At 46.4% G+C, this 12,500-nt stretch overlaps 1 protein-coding gene across 3 annotated transcripts in view; it reads right to left on the bottom strand.

The window, feature by feature from the left end:
* klu (klumpfuss) overlaps window positions 1-4,873 on the bottom strand; it is a 73,434-nt gene extending 68,561 nt beyond the window's left edge. Inside the window, exon 1 of one of the 3 annotated variants that reach the window (XM_053780449.2) lies at window positions 4,705-4,873. In XM_053780449.2, coding sequence (XP_053636424.1) covers window positions 4,705-4,718 — 14 coding nt within the window. In that variant the 5' untranslated portion in view covers window positions 4,719-4,873. Of the gene's footprint in view, window positions 1-2,668 lie in introns of all 3 variants that reach the window. The other 2 variants (XM_053780451.2, XM_053780450.2) reach the window with 2 other exon arrangements.
* Window positions 4,874-12,500: the final 7,627 nt, after the last annotated feature.

Genomic DNA, 12,500 nt, shown 5'->3' on the forward strand with positions numbered 1-12,500 from the left:
CACTAACACCAGTCATACATGTAACACCAGTGACACCACTAGCACCAGTGACACCACTAGCACCAGTGACACCACTAACCCCAGTAACACCACTAAATCCAGTGACACTATTAACACCAATGGCACAATTAACACCAGCAATACCACTAACACCAGAGACATGAGCGACACCACTAACACCAGTGACACTAAAACCAGTGGCACCACTAACACCAGCGACACCAGTGACACCACTAACACCAGTGACACCATTAATACCAGTGACACTAACACCAGTGACACTAACACCAGTGACACCATTAATACCAGTGACACTAACACCAGTGACACCACTAACACAGTGACGCCAATAACATCAATGACACCACTAACACCAGTGGCACCACTAACACCCGTAACACCATTAACACCAGTGTCACCACTAACACCAGCGGCACCACTAACACCCGTAACACAATTAACACCATTGACACCACTAACACCCGTAACACAATTAACACCATTGACACTACTAACACCAGTGACACCAGTACCACCAGTGACACCACTAACACCAGTGACAATACTAACACCAGTAACACCACTAACACCAGAGACAACGCTAACACCCATAACACAACTAACACCAGTGACACCCCTGACACCAGTAACATCACTAACACCAGTGACACCACTTACACCAGTGACACCACTAACACTAGTGACACCACTAACACTAGTGACACCACTAATATTAGTGACACCACTAACACCAGTGGCACCTCTAACACCAGTGACACCACTGACACCAGTGACACCACTAACTCCAGTGACATCACTAACACCAAAAACACCATTGACATCATTAACACCAATGACACCATTAACACCAGTGACACCCCTAACACCAGTGACACCACTAACACCACTAGCACAAGTGATACCACTAATACCAGTTGGTGTTACTGGTTCAGCAGTGACCACGTTGCCTGCTGGATGACACGGGGTCACTAGATGACTCAGCAGTGACCACGTTGCTTACAGACAGTGATAATCTGGCATAGGTACTTGGCATGCGCAGTGAAACACAGTGGCCACATGCCAGAAGACTGTGTGTGTGTGTGTGTGTGTGTTTGTGTGTGTATGTGTGTGTGTGTGTGTGTGTGTATATGTGTGTGTGTGTGTGTGTGTGTGTGTGTGTGTGTGTGTGTGTGTGTGTGTGATTGATTGTAATATTATGTACCATATACCCATCCTGTGTGAGGTAGCCACTATATACCCATCCTGTGTGAGGTAGCCACTACATACCCATCCTGTGTGAGGTAGTTAACACATACCCATCCTGTGTGAGGTAGTTAACACATACCCATCCTGTGTGAGGTAGTTAACACATACCCATCCTGTGTGAGGTAGTCACTACATACCCATCACGAAGAAGATGGGTTTAAGAACTAGACACATTGCGGCCACATCAGATGTTTTGAAAATAAACCTCAAGACTGTGCCATCAGACCTCGTCTGAGACAAGGTCGCAGGAGCGGTGATCCCCCTGAAGATACTCCACGTAAACTAATACTGAACTGTTTATAAACTCTGTTTATAAACTCTGGAGATACAGCCAGAGAAATAATGCGTCGGTTAAACAATAAGTGAAATGAATCACACGACGATTACTCTGTAAGATATTTGATGTTACAGCAATACATATGATATATATGATTATCTGTTTTTAGTTACAGGAAGACAGCTACTGTATGTGGTGTTTATCATGTGATGTATAACCTCTGGTCTGTCATCTGTCTGTCAGCAGACTTTCGTCTCCCTGGACGTCTGTACAGTTGCGTCCATAAGTGTTAATCTCAGTGTGTTTTGGCAGCCGACGGGAGAGTGTAGATTCGTCGGAAATGCTAATTGCCTTGCCTCCCTGGAGTTTGTTTGGAATCGCAACCTGTAAGAAACCACGTGTACCTCTGGTAGGACCACGTGTACCTCTGGTGGGACCACGTGTACCTCTGGTAGGACCACGTGTACCTCTGGTAGGACCGACTTCCACCATCGGAAGCTGAGCCTGTCTAAGAAACTAAAAGAGAACTTCCAGTCAATTAGAAAACGGGTCGTCGAAAGATTAAGACCAGTGACAGGACAGCCTTCACGAATATAATAACTTCCAGTTAGGGCTAGTGAGAGTTAAGTATAAGTAAATATCTTAAATCTTTAATTATTTTTTGGCTATCATTTCTTACCTTTATTTACTGATATATTTTTGTGAATTATCCTTACGTTATTTATCCAAGCAATACCTATTTAAAATACCAGGAGGCTTATTTCTTACGTATGATAATTATGTGTCTGCAGGATATTTAAGAGCAGGTAATACTAGTTGATCAGGAAGATATCTCTAGCTAATAGGTAGATATAATACAATTAGCAACAATGTTAGATATGGTATGAGTACTGCTGTAATGTATTATGCGAGAGCAGAGTGTGTATGCGTGTGTTCTCACAGTGATATACCTTTTGTTCGCACACTAGTGTTCTAGCAGTAGCTACTGCAGCAAAACTAAGCTGGTGATGTCCCGTCTTCAGTGTTTGAAGTTACAAGGACAGAGCTATACTGGAGGCTCGTATGTGTGTGTGTGTGTGTGTGTGTGTGTGTGTGTGTGTGTGTGTGTGTGTGGTTGGTACTCACCCTGGCAAGGGTATGGTAGCTCCTGACGTATGACCTAGTGGTAAACGATGGTTGAAGGAGAGAAAGGCACTGAGAAACCCCGTGGCTCTGGTGAGGGAGGCACTCTGGGGCTCCAGCCCACCCTGTGTGACACTTCAACCTTGCAGGAGTTGACACGGTGTGGGAGTCTGGGGAGCCACTGGAAAGTTTGCTTGGGGGGGTGCGCTAGAAGATCCTCCTGGACGCTGGAAGAGCCTCTTGGTTGCCGGACGATCTTCCTGGACGCTGGAAGAGCCTCCTGGATGCTGGAAGATCTTCCTGGACGCTGAAACAGCCTCCTGGTTGCTGGAAGATCCTCCTGGACGCTGAAAGAGCCTCCTGGTTGCTGGAAGATCTTCTTGGACGCTGGAAGAGTCTCCTGGATGCTGGAAGAACCTTCTGGATGCTAGAAAGTCTTGACAGTTGGTGACACACGTGGGAGGCAACTGCACTGTACACCACACACAATCTTTGACAAGTCAACAAGAGTTATCCTACACACTATGTCCACAGGCTCGCTCTTTTTTATTATTTCCTCTCCTTCCAGTTGCTGAAAGCTGACTCCAGCAGCTTGAGAAGCCGAAACCAGCAGCTTCTGAAGCCGAGACCAGCAGCTTCTGAAGCCGAGACCAGCAGCTTCTGAAGCCGAAACCAGCAGCTTCTGAAGCTGAAACCAGCAGCTTCTGCAACCGTCCCACCTCTGCCCCTGTCCGTGGCCGTATGACCGCTATATGTGATCCAGCCTCACAACTTCAACACTACTACACATGTCTGACTTCTTGTCCCCCCTCTCTCTCTGACTCTCCCTCTCTCACTCTCTCTCTGACTCTCCCACACGACCAGTGCTTACGTCAATATGATGCGCAGGAGATGAGAGTGAGAGCCGGGTATAGGAGAGGAAGAAAGAGAGGAAGATAGAGAGAGAGAGAGAGAGAGAGAGAGAGAGAGAGGGAAGGAGAGAGAGGGAGACAGAACTCGTCGTGATTGGAGGTGGTCGACGTTTAGTTGGTTATGAGCGTTGCTACCGATGACTGGTCTGGCTGCTGCTGCTGCTCTTCTTGTGAGAAACTCCTGAGCCGTACTACTCCCCTTATAGCCTTCTTGTCCACCTGTTGCTCCCAGCACTGTCCACCTCCTTGATCCAGTCTAACGTTTCACTTCAATGGCTTACTCTCGCCCAGAAGAGGTATAAATCTATTCTGTATTTCACTCTTTTCGTCCTTGTCACCAGGAGAGGAATAGGCCCTTTCTTTTCTGCCTTCCGTCAGATGTGGTGATGTTCGCGTATTGTACGAGACCTGGTGACCTTGAACCCCAGCTAGAGGACAGAGTAGCGATGTTTGTTATGGTTAGCACGCTGGTGATGCTGACTGGATCACGCTAGAGGCGCTTCCTTCACAGACACACGTGTGATACTGCATTCACAAGCCCGTGTGACACACTGCTTTCACACACACACACACACACACACACACACACACACACACACACACACACACACACACACACACACACACACACACACACACACACACACACACACACACACACACACACACACACTAGTGACGCTGTTGTTACACGCTTGTGACACTGGCTTCTTGAAGGCGATGCTGTCTGTTCTAACACTATTGATGCTGCCTTCACAAATGCAAGTGAAGCTGCCTTCACAAACGCTAGTGATGCTGCATTCACATGCACTACTGATGCTGCATACACAAACGCTACAGACGCTGCTTTCACGAACACTAGTGACGCTGCTTTCACATAAATGAGTGGCTATAATTTAGCAGTGATGGAAGGGGATGGAAGGGGTGTTGGTGATAGTATTACACTACGGCACCAGAGTGAGGGTGTAGTGGGGGTGTAGAGAGGATGATTGTACAATCACAGCACCAAATTTCCTTTTAAAGAACGTAAGCAATTTTCCAAGCAATTATCTCTGCGTTTCCAGCATCACCAAACACTTAATTCATCCTCACGTGTTCCCTTTCTCCCCTCTCGTTTCTCTCAATTACCTCGTTTCGATCATGGATATACATGTATCCTTCTCTCTTCTTGCTTCCCTCGCGCCTGGGGTTTATCGAGCTCTATCTCCCGGTCGCAAAAGTGGGTATGGGGTCTCACTCGGCTGGGCATGTAGCGTACCTACCCACCTGCTCTCTAATACTGTGTGTATCACCGCACCACAGGGGAGGCTTGGCCCTCTCTACACACACCGGCTTGCTCAGCCAACCACAGCCCTCCCTCCATACCCCACCTCCCCAACTCCTCCCCCTCCACCGCCGCCGCCTCCACATCCAACCCTCCATTCCACCGCTAACATCCACTTGGGGGAGTTGAAGATGGTTGAGTATTGCACATCCACTTCGCTGGGTTGTTGGACGGATAGTGGAAGCTGGCTTGGCTTAAAGTTGGGGCTTGAGCAATGGGAGTAAATGTGTTGAGGGTGAGAGTGGGCATCTGGTAGTTCCTCCCATCATACCCACCCCCGCCTTGCAGGCCCCTCCCCCAAACATTACCCACCCTCACTCTTAACCCTCCCTCCCTCCCTCACTCCCTCCCTCCTTCGCATCACCAAACTTCCATACCCTCTCTCTCTCTCCTCCCCAAACCCCTCCCCCACCGTCCCTTCCTCCCCACCATACTTCCCTCCCCACCTTACTTCCCCCACCTTCCCTCCCTCCCCACCTTCTCTTCTTCCAGCCTCCCCCCTATGTCCTTCCAACCCTCACCTCCTTCTTTCCCCCTTGCTCACACCCTAATACACTCCTACCTGCTTATACCCTCCCTCACTTACCCTCCTTCCTCCCTCCAACCATCTTTCCCTCCAACACCTTCCCTTCTTACTCCCCTCCTACATCTTTCCTCTTTCTCTCTCTCCCATCCATATCTCCCAATATCTTCCAACTCTCCCTCTCACATTGTCCTCCCTCCTTCCGGCTCTCTCTCCCTCATCTCCCCAACCCTCTACACTGCAATACTCTCTCCAAGTTATCCTCCTCACGCACGCTTTACGCGGGTTGATACTCGCGAGATTTTACTCGCGGTGGTTCCGGCGGCGATGTTACGCATTCGATGCCCCCTCCCCGCCCACCTGTCCCCCAGTCTCCCTGCCCCCGTCCCCGTCCCCCACAAACCGTTTTCTCCTAGGGGGAGGGGGAGGGGGAGGTTAAGGTGGAAGTGGAGGGGGCATGTGAAAGAACGAGGAGGGCATAGGAGGGATGGAGGGAGCATGTGGAGGAATGACGAGGAAGTGGAGGAATGAAGGGTATAAGGAGGAAAGTGGAGGAGGGATGGAGGGGGTATGCGGAGGGATGGATGGGGTATGTGGAGGGATGGAGGGGGTATGTGGAGGGATGGAGGGAGTATGTGGAGATATGGAGGGGGTATGTGGAGGGATGGAGGGGGTATGTGGAGGGATGGAGGGGGTATGTGGAGGAATGGAGGGGGTATGTGGAGGGATGGAGGGGGTATGTGGAGGGATGGAGGGGGTATGTGGAGGGATGGAGTGGGTATGTGGATGTTTGGAGAGGGTATGTGGAGTTATGGAGGGGTTATGTGGAGGAATGGAGGGGATATGTGGAGGGATGGAGGGGGTATGTGGAGGAATGGAGGGGGTATGTGGAGGGATGGAGGGGGTATGTGGGGAATGGAGGGGGTATGTGGAGGGATGGAGGGGGTATGTGGAGGGATGGAGGGGGTATGTGGAGGGATGGAGGGGGTATGTGGAGGGATGGAGGGGGTATGTGGAGGGATGGAGGGGGTATGTGGAGGGATGTGGAGAATCTTCAGAGTGAACATGTCTTGGAGACCTGAGGTGTTCTAACATCATTCTTCACATTCTAGTTTGTACATTATATCACGCTGATTGAATTATTATTATTATTATTATTATTATTATTATTATTATTATTATTATTATTATTATTATTATTATTACTATTAATATATTCTATCAATATATTAATTAATATATTGTGCAAACTCTGATGTTAGAAACCTTGAACCAGTGCTACTGATGTTAGAAACCTTGAACCAGTGCTACTGATGTTAGAAACCTTGGACCAGTGCTACTGATGTTAGAAACCTTGGACCAGTGCTACTGATGTTAGGAACCTTGGACCAGTGCTACTGATGTTAGAAACCTTGGACCAGTGCTACTGATGTTAGAAACCTTGGACCAGTGCTACTGATGTTAGAAACCTTGGACCAGTGCTACTGATGTTAGAAACCTTGGACCAGTGCTACTGATGTTAGGAACCTTGGACCAGTGCTACTGATGTTAGAAACCTTGGACCAGTGCTACTGATGTTAGAAACCTTGGACCAGTGCTACTGATGTTAGAAACCTTGGACAAGTGCTACTGATGTTAGAAACCTTGGACCAGTGCTACTGATGTTAGAAACCTTGGACCAGTGCTACTGATGTTAGAAACCTTGGACCAGTGCTACTGATGTTAGAAACCTTGAACCAGTGCTACTGATGTTAGAAACCTTGAACCAGTGCTACAGATGTTAGAAACCTTGAACCAGTGCTACTGATGTTAGAAACCTTGAACCAGTGCTACTGATGTTAGAAACCTTGAACCAGTGCTACTGATGTTAGAAACCTTGAACCAGTGCTACTGATGTTAGAAACCTTGAACCAGTGCTACTGATGTTAGACCTTGAACCAGTGCTACTGATGTTAGACCTTGAACCAGTGCTACTGATGTTAGACCTTGAACCAGTGCTACTGATGTTAGAAACCTTGAACCAGTGCTACTGATGTTAGAAACCTTGAACCAGTGCTACTGATGTTAGAAACCTTGAACCAGTGCTACTGATGTTAGAAACCTTGAACCAGTGCTACTGATGTTAGAAACTTTGAACCTGTGATACTGATTCTAGAAACCTTGAACCAGTGCTACTGATGTTAGAAACCTTGAACCAGTGCTACTGATGTTAGAAACCTTGAACCAGTGCTACTGATGTTAGAAACCTTGAACCAGTGCTACTAATGTTAGAAACCTTGAACCAGTGCTACTGATGTTAGAAACCTTGAACCAGTGCTACTGATGTTAGAAACCTTGAACCAGTGCTACTGATGTTAGACCTTGAACCAGTGCTACTGATGTTAGAAACCTTGAACAAGTGCTACTGATGTTAGACCTTGAACCAGTGCTACTGATGTTAGAAACCTTGAACAAGTGCTACTGATGTTAGAAACCTTGAACCAGTGCTACTGATGTTAGAAACCTTGGACCAGTGCTACTGATGTTAGAAACCTTGGACCAGTGCTACTGATGTTAGAAACCTTGAACCAGTGCTACTGATGTTAGAAACCTTGAACAAGTGCTACTGATGTTAGAAACCTTGAACAAGTGCTACTGATGTTAGAAACCTTGAATCAGTGCTACTGATGTTAGAAACCTTGGACCAGTGCTACTGATGTTAGAAACCTTGAACCAGTGCTACTGATGTTAGAAACCTTGGACCAATGCTACTGATGTTAGGAACCTTGAACCGGTGCTACTGATGTTAGAAACCTTGAACAAGTGCTACTGATGTTAGAAGCCTTGGACCAGTGCTACTGATGTTAGAAACCTTTGACCAGTGCTACTGATGTTAGAAACCTTGAGCAAGTGCTACTGATGTTAGAAACCTTGGACCAGTGCTACTGATGTTAGAAACCTTGAACCAGTGCTACTGATGTTAGAAACCTTGGACCAGTGCTACTGATGTTAGAAACCTTGAACCAATGCTACTGATGTTAGAAACCTTGGACCAGTGCTACTGATGTTATGAACCTTGGACAAGTGCTACTGATGTTAGAAACCTTTGACCAGTGCTACTAATGTTAGAAACCTTGGACCAGTGCTACTGAAGTTAGAAACCTTGAACAAGTGCTACTGATGTTAGAAACCTTGAACCAGTGCTACTGATGTTAGAAACCTTGAACCAGTGCTACTGATGTTAGACCTTGAACCAGTGCTACTGATGTTAGAAACCTTGAACAAGTGCTACTGATGTTAGACCTTGAACCAGTGCTACTGATGTTAGAAACCTTGAACAAGTGCTACTGATGTTAGAAACCTTGGACCAGTGCTACTGATATTAGAAACCTTGAACCAGTGCTACTGATGTTAGGAACCTTGGACCAGTGCTACTGATGTTAGGAACCTTGGACCAGTGCTACTGATGTTAGAAACCTTGAACCAGTGCTACTGATGTTAGAAACCTTGAACCAGTGCTACTGATGTTAGAAACCTTGAACTAGTTCTACTGATATTAGAAACCTTGAACCAATGCTACTGATGTTAGAAACCTTGAACTAGTGGTACTGATGTTAGAAACCTTGAACCAGTGCTACTAATGTTAGAAACCCTGAACCAGTGCTACTGATGTTAGGAACCTTGGACCAGTGCTACTGATGTTAGAAACCTTGAACCTGTGCTACTGATGTTAGAAACCTTGAACCAGTGCTACTGATGTTAGAAACCTTTGACCAGTGCTACTGATGTTAGAAACCTTGGACCAGTGCTACTGATGTTAGGAACCTTGGACCAGTGCTACTGATGTTAGGAACCTTGGACAAGTGATACTGATGTTAGAAACCTTGGACCAGTGCTACTGATGTTAGAAACCTTGAACCAGTGCTACTGATGTTAGAAACCTTGAACCAGTGCTACTGATGTTAGAAACCTTGAACCAGTGCTACTGATGTTAGAAACCTTGAACCAGTGCTACTGATGTTAGAAACCTTGAACAAGTGCTACTGATGTTAGAAACCTTGAACCAGTGCTACTGATGTTAGGAACCTTGGACCAGTGCTACTGATGTTAGAAACCTTGGACCATTGCTATTGATATTAGAAACCTTGAACCAGTGCTACTGATGTTAGGATCCTTGGACCAGTGCTACTGATGTTAATAACCTTGGACCAGTGCTACTGATGTTAGAAACCTTGAACCAGTGCTACTGATGTTAGAAACCTTGAACCTGTGCTACTGATGTTAGAAACCTTGAACCAGTGCTACTGATGTTAGAAACCTTTGGCCAGTGCTACTGATGTTAGAAACCTTGGACCAGTGCTACTGATGTTAGGAACCTTGGACCAGTGCTACTGATGTTAGGAACCTTGGACCAGTGCTACTGACGTTAGAAACCTTGAACCAGTGCTACTGGTGTTAGAAGCCTTGGACTAGTGCTACTGCTGTTAGAAACCTTGGACCAGTGCTACTGATGTTAGGAACCTTGGACCAGTGCTACTGATGTTAGGAACCTTGGACCAGTGCTACTGATGTTAGAAACCTTGGACCAGTGCTACTGCTGTTAGAAACCTTGGACCAGTGCTACTGATGTTAGAAACCTTGGACCAGTGCTACTGATGTTAGAAACCTTGGACCAGTGCTACTGATGTTAGGAACCTTGGACTAGTGCTACTGATGTTAGAAACCTTGGACCAGTGCTACTGATGTTAGGAACCTTGGACCAGTGCTACTGATGTTAGAAACTTTGGACCAGTGCTACTGATGTTAGGAACCTTGAACCAGTGCTACTGATGCTAGAAACCTTGAACCAGTGCTACTGATGTTAGAAACCTTGGACCAGTGCTACTGATGTTAGAAACCTTGCACCAGTGCTACTGATGTTAGAAACCTTGAACCAGTGCTACTGATGTTAGGAACCTTGGACCAGTGCTACTGATGTTAGGAACCTTGAACTAGTGCTACTGATGTTAAGAACCTTGGACCAGTGCTACTGATGTTAGGAACCTTGGACCAGTGCTACTGATGTTAGGAACCTTGGACCAGTGCTTCTGACGTTAGAAACCTTGAACCACTGCTACTGATGTTAGAAACCTTGGACCAGTGCTACTGATGTTAGAAACCTTGGACCAGTGCTACTGATGTTAGAAACCTTGGACCAGTGCTACTGATGTTAGAAACCTTGGACCAGTGCTACTGATGTTAGAAACCTTGGACCAGTGCTACTGATGTTAGAAACCTTGGACCAGTGCTACTGATGTTAGAAACCTTGGACCAGTGCTACTGATGTTAGAAACCTTGGACCAGTGCTACTGATGTTAGAAACCTTGGACCAGTGCTACTGATGTTAGAAACCTTGGACCAGTGCTACTGATGTTAGAAACCTTGGACCAGTGCTACTGATGTTAGAAACCTTGGACCAGTGCTACTGATGTTAGAAACCTTGGACCAGTGCTACTGATGTTAGGATCCTTGGACCAGTGCTACTGATGTTAGAAACCTTGGACCACTGCTACTGATGTTAGAAACCTTGAACCAGTGCTACTGATGTTAGGATCCTTGGACCAGTGCTACTGATGTTAGAAACCTTGGACCAGTGCTACTGATGTTAGAAACCTTGGACCAGTGCTACTGATGTTAGGATCCTTGGACCAGTGCTACTGATGTTAGAAACCTTGGACCAGTGCTACTGATGTTAGAAACCTTGGACCAGTGCTACTGATGTTAGAAACCTTGGACCAGTGCTACTGATGTTAGAAACCTTGAACCAGTGCTACTGATGTTAGAAACCTTGGACCAGTGCTACTGATGTTAGAAACCTTGGACCAGTGCTACTGATGTTAGAAACCTTGGACCAGTGCTACTGATGTTAGAAACCTTGGACCACTGCTACTGATGTTAGAAACCTTGAACCAGTGCTACTGATGTTAGGATCCTTGGACCAGTGCTACTGATGTTAGAAACCTTGGACCAGTGCTACTGATGTTAGAAACCTTGGACCAGTGCTACTGATGTTAGGATCCTTGGACCAGTGCTACTGATGTTAGAAACCTTGGACCAGTGCTACTGATGTTAGAAACCTTGGACCAGTGCTACTGATGTTAGAAACCTTGGACCAGTGCTACTGATGTTAGAAACCTTGAACCAGTGCTACTGATGTTAGAAACCTTGGACCAGTGCTACTGATGTTAGAAACCTTGGACCAGTGCTTCTGATGTAAGTGCGCTGGTATGTGTTTCAAAGCATGGGCTTGCTATCAATCAATTCTGTGCTAGACCTGCCTAGCAAGAGTCAGTCAGTCTAGCATGGGCCAGTAAGCCTGCTGGAGTGCTCCACCAGTTATCACACTAGCTCTCCGGGATTCTGACCCTAATTTCCTCTACCCATCTGCCAGCTTCGTAAGTCTGTCCTTGTTATGCTAAACTCCAGTCATAATTCATTCTATCCAGGTGTTCCTCTAGCTATCATTCTATCTTCTATATTTATATTCTCATTGTCTATTGGCCATTATTCATTATGTATGATCATTATCCATTCTATATGACGTTATTATGATACGAAATTAAGAATACTGATCCCAACACTGATGCTTGATGTATCAGTGTTAAGCCCAAGGCTCCTAGCAGAGCCTTCTGTTATACTGTCCTATTCTCAGCTTCTGGGCTCAGTACTCATCCCTGACGGACTCCAAGGCCTCCCAGCAGAACTTGCTATGCTCTCCTAATCTTAACCACCTTGTCAGAATTAGAAATAGATAGACTATAGCTTATCTATCACAAGCTGTGATACAGACGGCGGGGTATCCCATGTACTCCCATGTGATCCTTCTAGCGTTCTCTAGTGTCCATGTGATCCTCCTAGCTTTCTCTAGTGTCCATGTGATCCTCCTAGCGTTCTCAAGTGTCCATGTGATCCCATGTACTTCATGTACTCTCATGTATTCCCATATACTCCCATGTACTCCCTTTCCTTTCCCTTGCCTTGTTATTACTTGCTTCGCCACTTCACCTCTTCAAGGAAAGAGGTGGGAGAGGGTTAACCTTGATGATGCTGAAGAGCTCT

Source organism: Cherax quadricarinatus, chromosome 26 (assembly GCF_038502225.1).
Source record: "Cherax quadricarinatus isolate ZL_2023a chromosome 26, ASM3850222v1, whole genome shotgun sequence".
Lineage (NCBI taxonomy): Eukaryota > Metazoa > Arthropoda > Malacostraca > Decapoda > Parastacidae > Cherax > Cherax quadricarinatus.